The 23,787-nt window shown below is 38.8% G+C and overlaps 1 protein-coding gene across 3 annotated transcripts in view; it reads left to right on the forward strand.

The window, feature by feature from the left end:
- NELL1 (neural EGFL like 1) overlaps positions 1-23,787 on the forward strand; it is an 876,133-nt gene that overhangs the window by 811,640 nt on the left and 40,706 nt on the right. For all 3 annotated transcript variants that reach the window (XM_065883022.1, XM_065883023.1, XM_065883024.1), the window contains one exon: positions 20,293-20,486. In XM_065883022.1, the coding sequence (XP_065739094.1) occupies positions 20,293-20,486 (194 nt within the window). The remainder of the gene's footprint in view (positions 1-20,292; positions 20,487-23,787) is intronic.

A 23,787-nucleotide genomic window follows, 5' to 3' on the forward strand; every position in this document is an offset into this window, starting at 1 on the left:
GTTTTTGTTTTTTTTTTTTCAGTTCTGCAACAAAATGTTTTTGGGCATAATACTTGTCCTTTAAGTACCAGCAATTTTTTATATTATTATTTAATTTTGCTATAAGAAAATCATTTGAATATATGACCTTTTGTCTCTTGCATTCTTTTTTTCCTGTGATCATTAAAAATGTAAATCACTCAACTCTACTGTCCTGTACTGAGTGATCTTCTAAAGGCTTATTGGGGCATAGCTGTTTTGTCCCTAAGCTGAATGGTCCCAGTCCTTATGTTTTTGACAAACATATTTCTTCTTTGAATAAGTATTTATCTCCTTCATGTATTACCAGCCTAACCTGTAATTTTTTAAATGATACCAAGAAGATTGCTTTCCTTTCCACTGTGGTAAATGAAGACTTGGTAATTTGATGTCTCAGGCCACAATAACTCAGAAGGAGTAATTAGAAGCCAGTTGCCTCTTTAGGCTCTGGGGATGTAAAGAGGGGTGATGCAGGTCTCTGGGGTGCTCCATGACAATTCTACTTTGCATGAATCAGCCCAGTGGGAGTTCTGAGAAAAGGAAGCAAGTCAGATGGCAGCTGTGAGGAAGGCTGTATTGGAGATGGGGGGGTGGGGTCGTGCAGTGGCTCATACAGAAGGAGTAACAGTTGTATGATATACAAAGAAAAAGTGATATTTTTCCCTAAAATAAGTACTTTTCAATGCAATTATGGTTTTCTTTAAGGTCTTCTCTTTGAATATGAACTTGGCATTTTTACAAAGATCAGGCAACAACAGAAGCACTTTGATTTCCTCCTACACAGGATCTTGAAGCTAACACCATGCAAAATCTTCTTCATGAGTTTTAAATGACTTTCTTTTCTTTTCTTCCTGAGGAGTTAGTCCCACATGAGTGACACTAGAATGACAGGGGCGTATTCCTAAAAATAGTTTCTTAACATTACTTCCTGTGAACTCAGTTTCATGTAGCTTAGGGCAGAGGTTCTAAAAGTGTGATCCTCAGACCAGCAGGATCATCATCACTTAGGAAGCTGTTAGAAATGAAAATTCTCCACCCGCCCCCCGACCTACTGAATCAGCAAGTCTGGGAGTGGACTGGTGATCTGTTTTATAATGCTCCCCCGTTAGTTGATTCTGATGCCCACTCATCTTTGAAAACCAGTTTGGTTTTTTGTTTCATTGAAAGGCTTCAGAGGGATCCGTGAATGCCCTGAATCTGTATGCAAGTGTGTGTATATGTGTGTACATGCATCTTTTGGAGGAAGCAGAACCATATTTTTCACTCGGATCTCAGAATGACACTAACTCCAGCAAGGTAAAAACCACTGCTTAAACATCAGGATCCAGCACTTGAGGGTCTCTTGCTGAAATTATTTGACCTGAAAGCCACACACATTATGTTTGCTTACAAGCCATTGGCTAGAAATAGCTGTACAGCCCAGTCTGAATGTATGAGTTCAGGGAAGTATAATTCTCTGTGTGTTCAGAAGTAGTAAACCCTAAGTCTCTATCACATTTCCATACAATAAAAACCATTTATCATAGATAATAGATAGATAGATAGACAGACTGATGAGAAATTGACTAACTCCTCTTAGGGTTGGGGCATGTGGGGATGGCAATGTCTATGGGAATTTTTCACAGAAAATATGATATTTTTCACAGGGTCTATAGGATGAGAAGGAAGTTTTCCAGACAAAGTAGATATTAAGTATTCCAAGCAGGAATAGTAGTCTGATTGGAGACAGAATCATGGAAGAGATCTAATTATGTTCAAAGGATGGTGAGATTTCCATTGTGGATGAAGTACATGATATATATGGTCATGTTATGGGTGAGGAATGGCAAGAAAGGAGCCCTGGAAATAAAAGGTAGAGACTAGATTATGAAGGGTCTTGTGTTCTAAGCTAAGGAGTTGAAAGTTTTGAATTATTTCATAAATATTAGTGTCTCTAAAGGTTGTTGAAACATCTATTTTGTTGCGACAACCCTGATACTTTTTAAGTAGCTATTTTTAATATAAAAGATAGCTTTGTAAATAGAATAGTGTTTCCCACAAAGTTTCAGACCCTCTATCAGACGTGCATCATTGTGATTTTCTACATCTGTGCAATTTTGCTTCTCCTGTTCCTTTTGCTTAGAACGTCTTTCTTCTGAAAAAAGTGAGGCCATCAGAATTAGATGGCTTTTGATCATGATTATTATCAAGCAACTCCTGTGTGCTAACATTCTGGCCTGTAGTTCTCACAACAACTCTTCAGTTTCGGTATGATTCCTCATTTTACAGAAAGAGACAATGAAGAACAGAGAGGTCTGTTCTCTGCCACACAGTGAGTAAAATTTCTCAGCTGAGAAGTTGATATGACTTACTAAAGCAGTTAGTTTAGGGATACATATGAGTAAAATATTGATTCAAATTCAATTTTCTGCCAATTCCTAGAAATATTACCTTGTAGCAGCTCAAACTGGGTCATTTTCCTGCTAAAAAGCCCTTGAGATAGTGAGAGAATGGTGTGATCTATTAATCTAGTCTCTCTTTGAAGAGGCCGAGGCAGGGAAAACAGGAAGGTGCTACTGTAATAGCCCAAGCAGTAGAGATGGAGAGGGCTGAGTAGGCTACACTATGGGGTGGATGGTGAGCATTCTGTGTGCTTCAATTAATTGTAATTTTTTGTAAAGAGGGACCTTGCCTTCGTTGTTTTGGTATTACCTTTTACATATAGTGAGCATCAGTTCATATTTGGAGGGTCTATGTCTTGGCTGCTGTGTTGGAGATTTACCATTTGGTCTTTGCAGAAAGTTTGTTTTCTACAGACTTGGGAGCCTGCCATCATGTGATGATGTGGGACAAGCCTGACCTGAAGTAAAGATGCCTCTGTTTGTGTCCTAACTCAGAAACTTACTAGCTGTAAGCCCTGAGCATGTTCCCGAATTTCTTATACTGGGGTACAGGTATTGCTGAAAGGGTACCCAGAGCTAGATGAGGAGTCTTGCTTTGCTCAATGGTTTGAGGGGAAAATGATCTTTCTATCATAATCCTGACTAAATGGCTGGATTGAAAAACTAGCAGGAAAAATAGTTTTTAAAATAGAAAATATGAAACCTCAAATACATTTCAGACCCACGGTTTCCCTTTTATGTATGTCCAGGATTCAGAAAAGTGAGCGTTCACTCTTTCCTACCATAGAGATAAACTCGGTAGAAATGTTTGAGAAGCAATGATCATTTGACCCTCTGCTTGGTTCTTTTAATGGGAGAACACGGTAATGCTAACATTCTAAGAAGTTTTTTTGCAAGGACAAAGTAGATCATGATTTGAAAGGATTTTGAAAACCCTAAGGAGTACAGTGTATACGAGTATAATAAATTGTTATTATACATAATAAAAAGATAGAAATCTGTTTCATAAAGTCATGTCAACATGACTCAATGAGTCAAGGCTGGGATATCAAAGCATCCGCAGTTTCCTAAAAAGATACATGTAAAGAATTATCCACTGTTTGCCTGCTCCATTAAAATTTTACCGTCCCAGGAGCAGGAATTTTGTCTGTTTTGTTTGCAATAGTATTCCCAATGCCTAGAACAGTGTGTAGCATATCATATGTGCTCAATAAATATTTGTTGAATAACTGAATTAATAAAAGGACTCTCAAAGCAATCATTTCTATTATTAATGAGGACACTGACCCTAACTGCTGCTTACTCTGAGGAGCTGAGCTGGACCACAAATGAACTGCAGGAATTCCTTTTGTTTATATTCGAGCAGCTTGAGTCATGTCAAAGATAAATAAAATCAGACTCCAAGTGGTAAGGACAGATTTTAATCAGCAGTAAGCTACTGCAATAGAGAAGAGGGTCCAGTGTGAATTGAATGCAACTTAGATTTGTGCAGAGGTGACTGGGCATTCTAAAAGGAAAATGCGGGAGTTGGAAAGAGGAAAGTGGGGGCTTGAGTAGAAATAAGGAAGTGGAAATTTACAAAAAAGCAGGAAAAGGTGTTGGTCCATATGAATCCCGTCTGGGTTTGTTAACCAGCTGTTACTGAAGTTAGGTTTCTACTCTCCTACAGAGACTGGGAGGGGTGATGGGGGCCTATCTTCATTCAGGTGTTAGCTGGAACAGCAGAAAATTCTTCTGCAACCTTGAGCTTTCCCATGCAGGATCCTAAAGGGACTGGAGCCATTACTTAATTGATGCTGCCTTGAGCTGCTGGAAACTATGCTAGTGTTTGTTAATTTTTCTCATGTTGGGTGGACAAAATTATTTGTGCTAAGAGTCTGCAGGGTTTATAGGCCCAGGTTGAGGCCTGGTCAAGAAAAGGGCTCAGAGGAGCCTGACTAGAGTTTGCTCAGGGAGAGAATTTTAATCTATGGGCTCCTTTGCTTTTCACTAGAAACAAACTTAGTTTGGGCTCTTATGGTTTTAGCTCCTGTAAGGTAAAAAACACAGAACGACAAATTCAAAATAAACAGAAAGTCTAGGGCAGAGTGGGTTCAAGTTGCCTACTCTTTGCCTCATTTTTCCTTTGACTCTCACAAAAGCCTTTCTAGGTCTTTCCAGAGACTGTCCCTTCTAAAACAGAAGGCAACCCCAAGTCTATTTTTACCAAATCAGTTCATTAAGAGAAGAAATATGAAGAGAGAAAGAAGATGAAAGAGAAGGAATCATCCAAGAAAAGACACCATGAGATCACATTAAGATTTATTTATAGCATGTTAGTCTTCTCTGTAGATGCTGCCCTTCTTGGCATGGTGACCCAGATCTTTGTCCTAGATCAATGTCCTAACTTGCCTTCTGCTGGGACAAAGCTTTTGGAAAAGTATTTGCACCTGCTTGCAAATACTCATTAAGAGAGACTAGGGATATTTCAATAAACAGTAAATGTCCAAGAAAATGGTTTAATTCTAAGAAATCTCTTTGTTATCCTGAAACTGTGTTCTTCCATTCATTTCCATCCTGTTCTCCATTTGTCACCAGTCATATTGTAACACTGGAATTACAAGCTCAGTCCTGCAAAGGTGAAAAGTAATCATATAAAGATGAAAATGGACAAGACCATACAAAGTATTTTATATAAACCGTATATTTTATTAAAGAGAAAACTGAGGCCCCCAAAGGACAAGGGTTGATCCATCAGATTCAAATTTAACACCTGTTTATGCATGTCTAAGTAGACAAAAGGCACTGTAAAAGGTGCTGTGGGAAACACAAAGATAAATAAGACCACAATATTACATCTGAATGAATAACGAAGATAGAAAAGTACATTCCCAGCTAAGCATACAAGGTAACATAAAGGACATATAGGTAACATAAAACCGAAGAGCAGATTCCACACTAGGAACTCCGGCCAGAAGAGCCAGATGCGAGGGCTCTGCACATGGCCCGCTGTGAGCAGGTGAAACCCAACTAAGCACAAAGGAAAAAAAAAAGCCATCGCAGAGCTGTGACTATTTTCAAGGCTACTGTTTTTCTCTGTAGAACACTGAGAATCCTAAAGATGCCACCAGAAAACTATTAGAGCTAATCAATGAATTTGTAAAGTAGCAGAATACAAAATTAATGCACAGAAATCTCTGGCATTCCTATACACAAATGATGAAAAATTTGAAAGAGAAATTAAGGAAACACTCCCACTTACCACTGCAACAACAAGAATAAAATACCTAGGAATAAACCTACCTAAGAAGACAAAGGACCTGTATGCAGAAGACTATAAGACACTGATGAAAGAAATTAAAGATGATACAGACAGATGGAGAGATATACCATGTTCTTGGATTGGAAGAATCAACATTGTGAAAAATGACTATACTACCCAAAGCAATCTACAGATTCAATGCAATCCCTATCAAACTACCAATGGCATTTTTCACAGAACTAGAACAAAACATTTCCCAATTTGTATGGAAACACAAAAGACCCTGAATAGCCAAAGCAATCTTGAGAAAGTAAAACGGAGCTGGGGGAATCAGGCTCCTGGACTTCAGACTATACTACAAAGCTACAGTTATCAAACAGTATGGTACCGGCACAAAAACAGATATATAGATCAATGAAACAGGATAGAAAGCCCAGAGATAAACCCACGCACACATGGTCACCTTATCTTGGTAAAGGAGGCAAGAATATACAATGGAGAAAACACAGCCTCTTCAATAAGTGGTGCTGGGAAAACTGGACAGCTACATGAAAAGAATGAAATTAGAACACTCCCTAACACCATACACAAAAATAAACTAAAAATGGATTAAAGACCTAAATGTAAGGCCAGACACCATCAAACTCTTAGAGGAAAACATAGGCAGAACACTCTATGACATAAATCACAGCAAGATCCTTTTATTGACCCACCTCCTAGAGAAATGGAAATAAAAACAAAAATAAACAAGTGGGACCTAATGAAACTTCAAAGCTTTTGCACAGCAAAGGAAACCATAAACAAGACCAAAAGACAACCCTCAGAATGGGAGAAAATAGTTGCAAATGAAGCAACTGACAAAGGATTAATCTCCAAAATTTACAAGCAGCTCATGCAGCTCAATATCAAAAAAACGAACAGCCCATTCCAAAAATGTGCAGAAGACCTAAATAGACATTTCTCCAAAGAAGATATACAGATTGCCAACAAACACATGAAAGGATGCTCAGCTAATCATTAGAGAAATGCAAATCAAATCTACAATGAGATATCACCTCACACCAGTCAGAATGGCCATCATCAAAAAATCTACAAACAATAAATGCTGGAGAGGGTGTGGAGAAAAGGGAACCCTCTTGCACTGTTGGTGGGAATGTAAATTGATACAGCCACTATGGAGAACAGTATGGAGGTTCCTTAGAAAACTAAAAATAGAACTACCATATGACCCAGCAATCCGCACTACTGGGCATATACCCTGAGAAAACCATAATCCAAAAAGAGTGATGTACCAAAATGTCCATTGCAGCTCTATTTACAATAGCCAGGACATGGAAGCAACCTAAATGTCCATCGACAGATGAATGGATAAAGAAGATGTGGCACATATATACAACGGAATATTTCCCAGCCATAAAAAGAAACGAAATTGAGTTATTTGTCGTGAGGTAGATGGACCTAGAGTCTGTCATACAGAGTGAAGTAAGTCAGAAAGAGAAAAACAAATACTGTATGCTAACACAGATATATGGAATCTAAAAAGAAAAAAGAAAAAATTGTTCTCAAGAACGTAGGGGCAGGACAGGAATAAAGACTGAGATGTAGAGAATGGACTTGAGGACAGTGGGAGGGGGAAGGGTAAGCTGAGACGAAGTGAGAGAGTGGCATGGACATATATACACTACCAAATGTTAAATAGCTAGCTAGTGGGAAGCAGCTGCCTAGCACAGGGAGATCAGCTCGGTGCTTTGTGACCACTTAGAGGGGTGGGATAGGGAGGGTGGAAGGGAGACACAAGAGGGAGGGGATACGGGTATATATGTATACATACAGCCGATTCACTTTGTTATATACCAGCAACTAACACAACAATGTAAAGCAATTATACTCCAATAAAAATGTTGAGAAAAAAAAAGAAAAAAAACTGAAGGGCCGGAGTGTTGTTCTTTTCAGTTGAGGGTGAAATTTTGTTAAAGAGATTAAGAAGTAAAATGAATGTAACAATAGGTGTGTAACGCATAGCCCGGTGTTAGGCATTTGTAAAAACATCTCTGTTGTACTCTGTGAGATGCAGATGCAGCTATAACACAACCTACCCTCCCACCCATAAGCAGATATGTAAAAACATATATATCTAAGTTTGCTGGCGTCAGTACTGTAGCTTCTCCATGCAGTAAAATTTCCTTTGGATAGTATTTCAATATTTACAGATTTTTTATTTATTCTCTGCACGGTTCAGAATTGTACTGATTTTAAACAGATGTAATCACTAGTTAAAGAAGCATGACTTGTTCATGGCAAAAGCAAGCCAACTTTGTTAATTTAGGAGGCTGCTCTGCCTGTATTCTACTCTTGTTTTCATACCTAGAAGGAACTGTTTTCTTCATCTGCACTAAAACACCTTAATTTGTACAGCCTAGAAAAAAATGTAGTCAGTGACCAAGGCAAGTTTGTAAAGTGTCAGTAAACTATATTCGTTTGGTATTAGTCACTTAATACACCGGATTTACCAATTAGGGCTCAGAGAGAACTTGGAGTGTTAGCATTTCTGGATTTGGCTGGCCGAAGTACAGATCAAATCTATGAGAATTTGTGTGAGAGTTCAGAATTCAAGTGGAAATCCCTCAGTAAACAGATGAAGGTGTGGGTTGGCTTCATAATAAGAGCTCAGGTATATTCTGAAGAGAGAGTGCAATGGAATTCATAAGCTGAGATGAAATCCAGGAGAGAAAAAAATAAAGAAACAAGAACAATAACAACAGCTAATCATTTTTGAACAATTACTCTATGATAAGCATTGTATTATGTGCTTACTCAAATTACCAGATTATCCCAGGGCATGTTTTTTTATCCACAATTTCAAATGATAGGACTAAGGCTTAGAGATGTTAGGTAAATTTTCCAGATGTTGGGTAAATAAGTTGCAGGGGTAGGACTGGAGTGCAGTTGACTTATTTGCTCCATTTGCCTAGAACTTTCCCAGTTTTATCACTGAAAGTCACCTATCTCAGGGACCCCCCTCAGTCCCAGGGAAACTGGGACAACGGGCCATGTTAACTTGTACGCACAGCTGCTGAATTCCAAGGCTTAAGCTTTAAATTGGTATCTTATGCTGCTTTCATTGAGGAGAAAGAGAACCGATGACCAGAGATGGCACCTTGGAAAATGTCAATAACTTTAAAAATGGGAGAAGACTCTAAGGTCCTTACTTAAAGGGCTGTATCCTTTACCCATTTTATCCCCAGTCTTTAGCACTATGTTTAAGACAGAGTGGATGCTCAATAAATATGTGTAATTAGTTAAGTGATTGATGATTGATTATTAGTGATTGGATGAATGAAGAGGTAAGAGGATAAATAAGGCAACATCATATCCCACAAGGATCAAGTAGAGAGCTCTTAGACTGAAATAAAATAACAATATTTACATGAAGGGTAATGCTTTTGCAAACTAATGATCATGAGAACCTTTAGGATTTAGGCTTTGAAAAGAGAGTCACGTGGAAGCTTGCAAATATTTAGGAGAGGACAAAGATGCATAAATGGAGGGAGCTGCTGGTTGTAGGCCCTAGGACGTAAGACCTCGATTTAAGGAAGAGATAAGGAAAGAGTGAGCTGAGACAAAGTGTTCCTTTCTTTTGCTCAGAGAGTCTGCTCAGTTAAAGGAGAAAAACACAATTACACACTGAGCAGTAAAGAAACACCACAAGGACACATTTCTTCCTAACTCAAGAAAGGCTGGAAGCTGGAACTATAAAGACTGAAGCGTTAACGCTGGAGGGACATTGGAACTTCTTCCTAAGAGACATCACGATAGCATCTCAAATAGACAAAACTATAGCTCACTGATCTCTTCTTTCAGTCTTTACCTTTCAGGCTGAACACCTCATGTTTCATTCAGTTGAGATGAGTTTGAGCCCTTCACTATGCTGGTGGACCTCTTCTGATGTGTCCTAAGTATGTCAGCCCCACTCTTAATAGTCTGTGCTCTAAAGGGAACGTGATACCAAAGTGTGATGTGACTGGCACACATAGAGCATGGCTGTCACCTCTCTTGTTCTGGGCCTGAAACTTCCTATGCTTAAAATCTCATTAACCTTGTATTTTGCAAGCCATCTCAGGCCTCAGATTTTCTCTACTTGTTTCTTTCACTTATTTTGCTGATGTGCAGTATGTATATTTTCCCCTGCAGTTTTCTCTCTGCCACTGTGAGAGAAGCAATGCTGCTTTAGCTATGGGAGTGGCATCTGTGCTCTATCTTGTCTATCATTAATAAACCCCCAAGCTCTGTTCTCATTTCCAAGCTGCTAATGTCTGGTAATGATTTCCAAGTCAGAACACACACAGCTGGATATTCAAACCCCAGGTTAAATTTTGTTTTCTGACATATCACCTGTCTGGAGTTTGAAAGTAAGTCTAGATGTGTTGCAGAAGTTATTCAAGGAAGAAGATGGGGTAATGAAAAAGATCATTCCTTTGACCTAACTGCTACCAAACCATTGGAAAAAATTGTTTCCCTTGATCTCTGAAATCAACTTGTAGAAGGTTCAGCTCCTGAGGCAGGTACCATTACAGTTGTTATGCTATTAAAAGTTCTGCAGAGGCTTTTTTTCTTGAAGACTAGGAAAATTGTTTGGAGCTAGGTTGGGACTGGTTTGATTGCTGTTGATATAAACATCTCTGAATTGTATTTTTTTTTACATGTGCAAGTAACCTAAGAACTTCAAATTAAAGAACAAAGCAGATCATCTAGGCACAACTAGATTTTTTTTAGGCAAAATTGAGTACAATAATAATAGTTCTCAGAAATTGTGAAAATGTCAGTGCAAGAAAATTAGTTCTAATGTAAGCCTAGCTGTGGGATTTTATTGAAAATGTTCTCATCCTAGCATGGGGCATTTAAATAATGAATTTACAAGGAGAAACACAAGGAAATCACAGAGAGCCATTACTTACAATGAGAAAAAACAAGTACACTTTAATGGTTATAGATTTGAGTATGGAATATTTTGCCTGATTTTTGTTTCATTGCCTCTTTGTCATTGGATGCCTGTCTGATGATTTGGGTAAGTATCACGGGTGAATGTCTTTGTGTTTGCTCAGCAGAGAACAACAGTTGCAATATGTAAATAGGGTGCCTCTTCCCTTTGGATGCCTTGGGATATGTATAATAGATTAAGCTGGCTTTATGCAGAGCAAACAGGTCTGTATTACCAAGAATATGAATAATGTCAGTTTCCATAATTGCTAACATCTGGCTTTCCATAAATCTGTTAAATTGTATGGAAGCAGAATTAGATTTCTGCGTCATAAGTAAAGCAATTACATGGAATTCTGTAGGCAATACGGTCCTGTATTCAACTGTGAAATCTTTTCATTCTGGAGCAGCAAAAGCAAATCCAGGTTTTGAACCCCGTTTTTATTGTGCACCCCAAGTGTATTCATCTTTTTGCTCAGGTTTCTTAATTTATGAGAGGAAAACACTGCCAATGTTTGTAACTTTGTAAATGCAAAATAAACAAATGTTAAAATAGCATATTATAGCTGGGCATTAATTGACAATTTAGAGGTTATTTTAGAGGAGACCATAAATTAAAGATCCTTTTGTAGCCACTGGTTGTGGACCTGTTGAAATTAATCTTCCAGATAATTCCTGGGGTGATTTGTTGATGAGTCTTTCCCTGCCCTTGTCCCCTTAAGCATTTGACAGGAAAATGGGATGTGGAGGGAGGAGGAAAGGTGGCCTTCCTATTTCAGTGTGGTTACTACTGAAACCACACTGAACTTGTTGTACTTTGAACTAGACCCAAGAGCTTTTCCTGATGAAAAGTCAACAATAAAATGTGTTCCCTGAAGGGAAGGGTTGCGGTTGTGTCTTATGCTTATTGAACACCCCAAAGACCAAATTTTGGCAAAGTAGGCTTTATAGTAGTATTGGTCTGTAAAATTCCTGGATTTAAGTAAGTTAAATAAATACATTGCACATCCACAGTATATTTTGTTGTACTTGGTACTGAGAAGAGAAAAAGGAAAAAGATTTAGTCCCTGCCCTCAATGAGCTCACCATCTCTCTATGAGCCATGGATAAATTAAACATGGAGCTCCCAAGAGATGAATGCAAGGATAGCGTGGTGTGTGTGCAAGGTACAGAGAAAGCAAAAGGTCAATAGTGACTGTCTTGCAGAATGAGGGATGGTGATGCTTGGTCTTGATCTTGAAGAATGCATGGGAGTGAAGATAGCACAGGAAGGGAAATGCTTACCTTATCAATTAATGTATACTCCACCCGTTCCATAGGGGCTAAGAAACAGAGATGGGTGGGGGGAGTACTCCCATAATTAGAAAAGGCATGTTCCAAGGCACAGGCAGAGGAAACACCATGGTCTGTTTGTAGGTCACCCATTGCTTTTGAAGAGAAAGGGGAAGAGACAGAAGGTAAAAACTGAAGTACTAAATCGGGGCTTATATGTATGCCAGGAGATTGAACTTTCTATTATAAGCATCAGAGAACCACAGAGAAGTGGCAGGCAGAGGAATGACACGGACAGGTTTGATTTTTAGAACACCACTACCCTATAGAGGGTATTTAGAGCAATGATTCTCCTCTGGCTGAACAGAGCCCAGATGTCTGGATCCTAATTTATGTCAATTAAATCCAGTTCGTGGTGGTAAGCCTGGGCTCCAGTACTTTTAAAAGACTCGCCAAATATTTCTATTTTGCCCACAATCTCCAAATATTTCCGTTGTGCCCACAATCAAAAAAATCACTGAATTAGAGTGAGAAGTGTCTGGAGTCAGTTGAGACCAGATAGGAGACTAATGCAATAGTCCTGGTGATAAGGATGAAAATCTGAACTGAGTTCAAAGAAATCTGAATGTTATTTTTATGATTATATATGTGATGAGCCACCTAGCTAGCTATCATCAAGTTACTCTCTATCTGTATCTCCTAGAGATACAAACTAGATTATAAATGTGATGAGAGAAGTATAAGACAATGTTTTGTTACTTTCAGCAAAAATTGAGGAGTGAGAATAGTGCAAACATACCACTTTAGTATTGTTCCAAGATAGCATATACCTAAACAGTAAGCCATGTACCACCAACTATCATTGCAATGAGTGTTCAGAGAAGGTGAATAATTACTATAAACTGGCATCATATTGGGAGATGCTTAACTGAGGAGGTAGGGCTTGAACTTGATCTTAATCATTCACATTCATTAAATCAAGAAACAAATATTTTTGAGTACTTATTATGTTATCTGGTTTTATTTTCAAAAGACAATAGATTAGGTGGGTATGGTTTTTTTTTTTTAAACATCTTTATTGGGGTATAATTGCTTTACAATGGTGTGTTAGTTTCTGCTTTATAACAAAGTGAATCAGTTATACATATACATATGTTCCCATATGTCTTCCCTCTTGCGTCTCCCTCCCTCCCACTCTCCCTATCCCACCCCTCCAGGCTGTCACAAAGCACCGAGCTAATATCCCTGTGCCTTGCGGCTGCTTCCCCCTAGTTATCTACCTTACTACGTTTGTTAGTGTGTATCTGTCCATGACTCTCTCTCGCCCTGTCAAAGCTCACCCTTCCCCCTCCCCATATCCTCAAGTCCGTTCTCCAGTAGCTCTGCGTCTTTATTCCTGTCTTACCCCTAGGTTCTTCATGACATTTTTTTTCCCTCAAATTCCATATATATGTGTTAGCATACGGTATTTGTCTTTTTCTTTCTGACTTACTTCACTCTGTATGACAGACTCTAGGTCTATCCATCTCATTACAAATAGCTCAATTTCATTTCTTTTTAAGGCTGAGTAATATTCCATTGTGTATATGTGCCACATCTTCTTTATCCATTCATCCGATGATGGGCGCTTAGGTTGCTTCCATGTCCTGGCTATTGTAAATAGAGCTGCAATGAACATTTTGGTACATGACTCTTTTTGAATTTTGGTTTTCTCAGGGTATATGCCCAGTATTGGGATTGCTGGCTCATATGGTAATTCTATTTGTAGTTTTTTTAAGGAACCTCCATACTGTTCTCCATAGTGGCTGAACCAATTCACATTCCCACCAGCAGTGCAAGAGTGTTCCCTTTTCTCCACACCCTCTCCAGCATTTATTGTTTCTAGATTTTTTGATGATGGCCATTCTGACTGGTGTGAGATGATATCTCATTGTAGTTTTGATTTGCATTTCTCTAATGATTAATGATGTTGAGCATTCTTTCATGTGTTTGTTGGCAGTCTGTATATCTTCTTTGGAGAAATGTCTATTTAGGTCTTCTGCCCATTTTTGGATGGGGTTGTTTGTTTTTTTGTTATTGAGCTGCATGAGCTGCTTGTAAATTTTGGAGATTAATCCTTTGTCAGTTGCTTCATTTGCAAATGTTTTCTCCCATTCTGAGGGTTGTCTTTTGGTCTTGATTATGGTTTCCTTTGCTGTGCAAAAGCTTTGAAGTTTCATTAGGTCTCATTTGTTTATTTTTGTTTTTATTTCCATTACTCTAGGAGGTGGGTCAGAAAGGATCTTGCTGTGATTTATGTCATAGAGTGTTCTTCCTATGTTTTCCTCTAAGAGTTTGATAGTTTCTGGCCTTACATTTAGGTCTTTAATCCATTTTGAGCTTATTTTTGTGTATGGTATTAGGGAGTGATCTAATCTCATACTTTTACATGTACCTGTCCAGTTTTCCCAGCACCATTTATTGAAGAGGCTGTCCTTTCTCCACTGTACATTCTTGCCACCTTTATCAAAGATAAGGTGTCCATATGTGCGTGGGTTTATCTCTGGGCTTTCTATCCTGTTCCATTGATCTATCTTTCTGTTTTTGTGCCAGTACCATACTGTCTTGATTACTGTGGCTTTGTAGTATAGTCTGAAGTCAGGGAGCCTGATTCCTCCAGCTCCTTTTTTTGTTCTCAAGATTGCATTGGCTATTCAGGGTCTTTTGTGTTTCCATACAAATTGCGAAATTTTTTGTTCTAGCTCTGTGAAAAATGCAATTGGTAGTTTGATAAGGATTGCATTGAATCTGTAGATTGCTTTGGGTAGTAGAGTCATTTTCACAATGTTGATTCTTCCCATGCAAGAACATGGTATATCTCTCCATCTATTTGTATCATCTTTAATTTCTTTCATCAGTGTCTTATAATTTTCTGCATACAGGTCTTTCGTCTCCTTAGGTAGGTTTATTCCTAGATATTTTATTCTTTTTGTTGCAATGGTAAATGGGAGTGTTTTCTTGATTTCACTTTCAGATTTTTCATCATCAGTATATTGGAATGCCAGAGATTTCTGTGCATTAATTTTGTATCCTGCTACTTTACCAAATTCATTGATTAGCTCTAGTAGTTTTCTGGTAGCATCTTTAGGATTCTCTATGTATAGTATCATGTCATCTGCAAACAGTGACAGCTTTACTTCTTCTTTTCCGATTTGGATTCCTTTTATTTCCTTTTCTTCTCTGATTGCTGTGGCTAAAACTTCCAAAACTATGTTGAATAAGAGTGGTGAGAGTGGGCAACCTTGTCTTGTTCCTGATCTTAGTGGAAATGCTTTCAGTTTTTCACCATTGAGGATGATGTTTGCTGTGGGCTTGTCATATATGGCCTTTATTATGTTGAGGAAAGTTCCCTCTATGCCTACTTTCTGGAGGGTTTTTATCATAAATGGGTGTTGAATTTTGTCGAAAGCTTTCTCTGCATCTATTGAGATGATCATATGGTTTTTCTCCTTCAATTTGTTAATATGGTTTATCACATTGATAGATTTGCGTATATTGAAGAATCCTTGCATTCCTGGAATAAACCCCACTTGATCATGGTGTATGATCCTTTTAATGTGCTTTTGGATTCTGTTTGATAGTATTTTGTTGAGGATTTTTGCATCTATGTTCATCAGTGATATTGGCCTGTAGTTTTCTTTCTTTGTGACATCCTTGTCTGGTTTTGGTATCAAGGTGATGGTGGCCTCGTAGAAGGAATTTGGGAGTGTTCCTCCCTCTGCTATATTTTGGAAGAGTTCGAGAAGGACAGGTGTTAGCTCTTCTCTAAACGTTTGATAGAATTCACCTGTGAAGCCATCTGGTCCTGGGCTCTTGTTTGTTGGAAGATTTTTAATCACAGTTTCAATTTCAGTGCTTGTGATTGGTCTGTTCATATTTTCTATTTCTTCCTGATTCAGTCTTGGCAGGTTGTGCATTTCTAAGAATTTGTCCATTTCTTCCAGATTGTCCATTTTATTGGCATAGAGTTGCTTGTAGTAATCTCTCATGTTTTTTTTATTTCTGCAGTGTCAGTTGTTACTTCTCCTTTCTCACTTCTAATTCTATTGATTTGAGTCTTCTCCCTTTTTTTCTTGATGAGTCTGGCTAGTGGTTTATCTATTTTGTTTATCTTCTCAAAGAACCAGCTTTTAGTTTTATTGATCTTTGCTATCGTTTCCTTCATTTCTTTTTCATTTATTTCTGATCTGATTTTTATGATTTCTTTCCTTCTGCTAGCTTTGGGGTTTTTTGTTCTTCTTTCTCTAATTGCTTGAGGTGCAAGGTTAGGTTGTTTATTCGAGATGTTTCCTGCTTCTTAAGGTGGGCTTGTATTGCTATAAACTTCCCCCTTAGAACTGCTTTTGCTGCATCCCATAGGTTTTGGGTCGTTGTGTCTCCATTGTCATTTGTTTCTAGGTATTTTTTAATTTCCTCTTTGATTTCTTCAGTGATCACTTCATTATTAAGTAGTGTATTGTTTAGCCTCCATGTGTTTGTATTTTTTACAGATCTTTTCCTGTAATTGATATCTAGTCTCATGGCATTGTGGTCAGAAAAGATACTTGATACAATTTCAGTTTTCTTAAATTTACCAAGGCTTGATTTGTGACCCAAGATATGATCTATCCTGGAGAATGTTCCATGAGCACTTGAGAAAAATGTGTATTCTGTTGTTTTTGGATGGAGTGTCCTATAAATATCAATTAAGTCCATCTTGTTTAGTGTATCATTTAAAGCTGTGTTTCCTTATTTATTTTCATTTTGGATGATCTGTCCATGGGTGAAAGTGGGGTGTTAAAGTCCCCTACTATGAATGTGTTACTGTCGATCTCCCCTTTTATGGCTGTTAGTATTTGCCTTATGTATTGAGGTGCTCCTATGTTGGGTGCATAAATATTTACAATTGTTATATCTTCTTCTTGGATCGATCCCTTGATCATTATGTAGTGTCCTTCTTTGTCTCTCTTAATAGTCCTTATTTTAAAGTCTATTTTGTGTGATATGAGAATTGCTATTCCAGCTTTCTTTTGGTTTCCATTTGCATGGAATATCTTTTTCCATCCCCTTACTTTCAGTCTGTATGTGTCTCTAGGTCTGAAGTGGGTCTCTTGTAGACAGCATATATAAGGGTCTTGTTTTTGTATCCATTCAGCCAATCTGTGTCTTTTGATGGGAGCATTTAGTCTATTTACATTTAAGGTAATTATCGATATGTATGTTCCTATTTGGGTATGGTTTTATACAGCTGATAACTGAGGGTCAGAGAGACTTAATAATGTGACCAAGGACATACAGTGTGATGTGCAAAATGACTGGTACATAGTAAGCACTCAATTAAGTGGGAGAGTTTCGAACATGAGTGACCTCCTGACTCCCGCATTCGATGCTACGTTTTGTTGGGAAGAATTGGAGTAGAGGAAGAAGGCTGGGAAGATGAGAGAGGCTTCTAGGTGGGAGCACCATATGGTCATATGTGTTGACCAGGAATAATGAGGAAGTAATTGAGGTCTGATTATAGTTGACTTGGAATCTAGATAGCATAATTTGGGATCATTTCCACAGTTTTCAAAGGAGGAATAATTATTCATTAACTAAATGTCTTGACTGAGCCTACAATTGGTAGAACAAAGACAAAAATAATAAATCTTATAATGAAGTAGGTCTTAGAAATATTGTTGGAATTCCTTAACATCTTCTGCTTTGTACCACGGCTGTGAAGCATGCAGTCAGTAAGGGAAGAGAGGTCATTTGTTTCCATTATTTTTAAGTCGCAATAGTTTTAAATTCTACCATACGTTGACTGAGTAATCATATTGTATCATTCTCAGAATTTCAGCTAAAAATGCTGAAGAGGATCCATGGAATATTTTATCTTTGAGAATGAGTTGCAGTATCTAGAGGGCAAAGTAGTTGAAAGTATATAAAGCCACAGAATATTCTAGTATGCTGAAAGAAGCCTTTAGACCTTGAGTTGGCACAGTGTAGTGGAAAGAACTCCAGTGCACCTTTCAGAAGGCCCAGGACACAGTCTTTGCTCTAACGGGTACTAGCTGTGTGACCACTTAGCCATCTCCGTAACTTGGTTTCTTCTTTTGTAAAGTGAAAACAACTATTTCTATCCTGCAGTTATATGACATGACTTGTGAAAAAGAATGCTGAAAAACTTTGAAACTATGTATATAGTATATTATAAATATATATATGTAATATATATATATATTAGCAGTAAAATTGATATTATGCCTTTGAGCACTTTAGGGGGAAATGGCACTTAAATTATTTTTCTGTAATTTAGTTCCATAATTCTTAAACAAATGCCTACAATTTTATACATATTTAACATGAATTTTATGGTGAAGAGTAAGTTAATTTATACTGTTCCTATTCTCACCTACCATAGCAGTCAAGCCTACCGTTCAGTAGCCTACCAACAGTTATATATATATATATACTGCTGTGTTCCTCCTTTATCACCTTCATGAGGACAGTGTCTTACAAGTCGTTGCCAACATTTATAGTACCAGTGTGCAAAGAACCCTGGTGCATGGCAGACTTTCGGTAAAAATGTGTTGAACTCAACATTGTCACCTGAAAGATATTTGAAGGACTTGGCAGTAGATTAATCAGTGGAGAAGACAAATGACATGATAGACAAATGGCTAATGTTTTCAAATACCATAAAAATTGTCATAAGAAAAATCAAGTAGACTTTGCTTGAGTGACCTCAGAACTAGTACCTAAGTAGAAGTTACTAGATAATATATTTTATTTCAATGTAAGGAAGACATTTTTTTAAACATCTTTATTGCAGTGTAATTGCTTTACAATGGTGTGTTAGTTTCTGCTTTATAACAAAGTGAATCAGCTATACATATACATATATCCCCATATCTCCTCCCTCTTGCGTCTCCCTCCCACCCTCCCTATCCCACCCCTCTAGGTGGTCACAAAGCACGGAGCTGATCTCCCTGTGCCATGTGGCTGCTTCCCACTAGCTATCTGTTTTACATTTGGTAGTGTATATATGTCCATGCCACTCTCTCACTTTGTCCCAGCTTACCCTTCCCCCTCCCCGTGTCCTCAAGTCCATTCTCTATGTCTGCATGTTTATTCCTGTCCTGCCCCTAGGTTCATCAGAACCTTTTTCTTTTTTTTTTTTTTTAGATTCCATTTATATGTGTTAGCATACAGTATTTGTCTTTCTCTTTCTGACTTACCTCACTCTGTATGACAGACGCTAGGTCCATCCGCCTCACCACAAATAATTCAATTTCATTTCTTTTTAAGGCTGAGGAATATTCCATTGTATATATGTGCCACATCTTCTTTATCCATTCATCTGTCGATGGACACTCAGGTTGCTTCCATGTCCTGGCTATTGTAAATAGAGCTGCAATGAACATTATGGTACATAACTCTTTTTGAATTATGTAAATTGATACAGCCACTATGGAGAACAGTGTGGAGGTTCCTTAAAAAACTAAAAACAGAACTACCTTATGACCCAGCAATCCCACTACTGGACATATACCCTGAGAAAACCATAATTCAAAAGGAAGACATTTCTAAAAGAGTTATTCAAAGATAGAATAGGCTGCCTTGTGCAGTAATAGATTGTCTGCAGAGAAGGGACTCAAACCAGGGCTGGACAGCTATGTGTTTGAGATGTTAAGGTCACCAGAGCCCTGAATGTCAGGGAGGGCTACTGGATTTATGTTTTCCTTCCATACTTGGCTGTCAATGAAAAACAGCAAAATATATGGTGTCTTTCATCAGCATTCATGCCATATCCTAACTGTAGCTCTGAGATGTTTTCTTGTGTGAGCAAAAATGTTGCTAGCCATTAGGGTGGTGAGTTTTTGATTAGGCAAGGCATCCTCCAAGAATTATTTCCTTTTCTTTCAACCTTGGCCCCAGGATCTGGGGGCAGCCTAATTGGCTCAGGGTTGCCCTAATTGCTCACTCGTTTTGCCCTAATTGCCCACTCCTTCCTACTCAGTGGCTAATCTATTCACACTTTTTCTATAAGACCCAGATCTCCATGGGTGTATCCATACTGTTAACGAATTAGCGGTATTTATGGCCTCTGGATGGTATAGTTCTTGAGAATATCCTAAATGCAGTTCAGAGTTGCTCCTGGATAATTTAGTAATTAGATTCTGACAGCTGTGGGTTTGAGTCCCAGACTGGCCACTTATTAGCTATCTGACAGTGAACATGTTATTTAACTTATATGAGCCTCAGCTGCATGTGAACAGCTTGGCACAGTACTTGGCACAAGGCAAACACTCAATAATGTTAACTAATGCTATTATAAGTGATGATTATTTTCTAATGATCGTCTTGACCGAACTCTAAAGCTCCATGCTTTCTTCTTTGCAGACATTGATGAATGTGCCTTAAGAACTCATACCTGTTGGAATGATTCTGCCTGCGTCAACCTGGCAGGGGGCTTCGACTGCCTCTGTCCCTCTGGGCCCTCCTGCTCTGGTGACTGCCCCCACGAAGGAGGACTGAAGCACAATGGGCAGGTGTGGACTCTGAAAGAAGACAGGTGTACTGTCTGTTCCTGCAAGGTGAGGCTAACGTGGTGCGGCGGAGATTGTCACTGTTCTTTCTCTCCCTCCCCCTCTGCTCTCCCTCCCCGTGTCTTTCCCCCAGGTGGTTGAGTCATGGGTCTCCCGTGATTCCTGAAAAGACTTCTCCTGTTCTAATCCTAGCTACAGCTAATGATGCTGCTGAGTGGCAGGCAGACCTGCTTGGAATGAAAAGTGAGGTATAGCTGAACCCCGGGGTGGGGGGCGGGGAGCAGGGCAGAGAAGCCGATGTTAGTCCTCCCGCTGAGAGCTGGCAGTGCCTTTAAGGTCAGCTGGGTGAGAGCTTTAATGAGCCCTCAACCCTCACTTCTACAGTCCTGCCGATTAAAACTTCTCTTTCTCTGAAATGATCACCTGCACGAACTTGCTCACTCTTCTGGTGACATCATCCAGAAAAGCAAGGCTCAGACACTTGCTCGCAGTGGTCGGAGACAGGTGGGCTTCTGATACATTCTGAACACAGTAATGATCGTACGAGGCCGTCTGGCCAAATGATGTCTTCTTTGTCGTTCTCAGTGCTGGGCTATTCCTTACGTTAAGTTGTTTGGAAGTGAGTTTAATGCTTCTGAAAACAAAATTCTGTCATCAACTAGTTTTGCTTTATGCTTTGCAAAATGGGCCTATTGAAGTGTTTGATTTCCTGGTGCTTTATTTCTTCTTCTGTTGATCGTGCCTATTCAGTTTCCTTTGATACTGCTTTCCTGTAGCTCTTACATTGTATTTTTATGTCCCATTGGGATGGGATTGTTTAATATTTGGCTTACGGGCATGGGAACTCTGAGAAATTACTTGCTTAGTAGCCTCGTAGGGAGCTGGTCTCCTGATAAACTCAAGAGTGTTCCCTGGAAACACAGTAGAAATGGACCTTGAAAAGTCCCCCAATTCATTCACCTGCCTTCAAGTCTGTCACACCTGCAACAGACCTGGGGGCACCTATTTAGGAAAGCTGTTTTACCAGGTGTTTAGATCATTAGCCCATAACACCCATTTTACCCCTTATACATAAATATAGTTCCCCACATTTCAACTTAGGTCCATTGCCCCCAGTTGTTAAGTACCTCCTATATGCCAAGCATCCTGTAATTTAACAACAGCGTCCCACTTAATATAGCACAACTCTGAAAGATGAAGAAACTGAGTTTCTAAGTTTTAGGGGAAGTAATGTACGCTTAATATCACAAGATAGAAATGTGTAAGCTGGGATTTGAATTCTACTTGCTTGCCTCAAATTTTATAGTTTTCTCATCTTGCTACATGTCCTGTAACCCTCTACAGATGACATCTGTTGACATTTATAAAAAGCAATTAAGTAATCCAACTTGGCTGAGCTCAATGCTCAACTCAGTACTATGTTAATGACTGGGTAGGACGTTCCCTCAAGAAGTTTTCAAGTTATTAAGTACAATATTTAAGCATGTGGCACTGACTCAGAGCTAAAGTTTTGGCGTTTTTTGGCCACGCCGCGCAGCTTGTGGGATTAGTTCCTTGACCAGGAATGGTACCTGGGCCCTCCGCAATGAGAGCGTAGAGTCCTAACCACTGGACTGCCAGGGAATTCCCAGAGCAAAAGTTTTTGAGAGACGGAAAAGCTTGTTGTGGGTTAGAATAGTGGAGAAAGGCTTATGGAAGAGGTTGGTAATTAGGTCTCCATTCAGCCAGCAAAATGAAGATGAATCCCTTTACTAGTTCTTTTCTAGAAAATATTGTTTTTCTAAACCTTTGAGGAGGCTCACAACCTGACCCCAAATCCTTTTTAGGCTTTCTAGATCCCCAGTACCTGAAACAGGCAAGGGACTTTAATTGAGTATGAAACCGAAATTTATTTTTCAGTTGTTGTTTTATTTAAGTCCATGATAAAGCAGGGCACTTACCAATCATTAAGAATTTTCCAAAGCTTCATTAATTGGTGGGGCTAATAATCCAAGCAGGCTAAGTTGACTTATTCTGCTTTGACACCTAAAGTACCTCCAAAGACTTCTGGAAATCAGACTGACATTGCCACAGGAAAGGAACAATTCCTGTCCTCTTATTTTGTTAATATCATGCACCTCCACCACCACTGCACTCCTTTATGAATAAAGTACTGGGCAGAGTTCTCTCCATAAGTCTTTTTAAAAAAATAATTACCCATTAATAGCATAGCTTCCAAGAGGTTGTGGGCGGGGAGGAGGTCTGGCTTTAGGAGCTGAACTGAAACCCTGAATCAAATTCTGTAGATCATCCTCAAAACATGAACTTATTTGCGATCCTCTTTGTTTGTTTCCATTATTTTCAGTTGTAAGTATTCTATTCTGATTTGATAAGAAATATTTCCAGTACTTAAGCATCAAAGTGAACTATTATAATGGCATCATCTTAGAGGCTAAGGAGTAAAATCAAGGTTAAGATATAAAGTCCTAGCTTTTTAATCATGCCCTTGATGTTTCAAATTCAAAGAAAAAAGAATCACACAAGCAGAATCACACAAGCCAACAAAGGGTCAGGGCATACTGTTGAAAGAAGCAAAGTCAAAGTTCTTTCCCCCTTGAGAATCAGTACATCAGGTTAGCTAATGTTTCATGCCAATGGACAAAAGTGGCCTTGAAACATGTCCACAGCTGAACGGAGTTCAATGATAGAGCTAGGCTAGAGCAAATGGATTTGGGCTTTGTTTAGATGCCATGTGCTTCCTCGACAGTGGCAATGATTTTGTGCACCTTTAGACCCCTTAGTTGATTAGGCACAGAATAATTGCTGAATTGTTTGGAACCCACGTTCCTCCAGCATTATCCAGATCACAGAAACCCGGAGTGAAAAATGGTTCTCTCGCTGGGCTTGATCCCTAAATCCTAGTTACAGCCCAATTTCTTTTCATAGATACCCATCTGTGGCTTTTCCTTTCATAAATCTGTCCAGGGCCTTATGGAGACATTTTTATTTTCTATCTGTACTACATGGAAAGACAGAGTGGTCTCAGCTTTATTAGTTTCTAGGAAATGCAGCATTTTAGTATGAGTGGTTACATTTATATTGGAGATCATGGAGATGAATGGGGAAATGGATACACAGTTAACCACCTGTCATGCCATGGTAGAGTCATGAACAATTTATATGTTGAGGGAACATACAAAGGGGAAGTATGCTCTATATTCTGGGAGGATGCAGAAAGGAATAGGGAATGACTTCACAGAGTAGGTGAACTTTGAAGGAAACATTAAAGGATGAGAAATTTATCCAAGTAGAGGTGTGGGGAAGGTGAATTCCAAACAGAGGGAAAACAAGAACAAAGAAACAGAAGCAT

Source organism: Phocoena phocoena, chromosome 8 (assembly GCF_963924675.1).
Source record: "Phocoena phocoena chromosome 8, mPhoPho1.1, whole genome shotgun sequence".
Taxonomy (NCBI): Eukaryota; Metazoa; Chordata; class Mammalia; order Artiodactyla; family Phocoenidae; genus Phocoena; species Phocoena phocoena.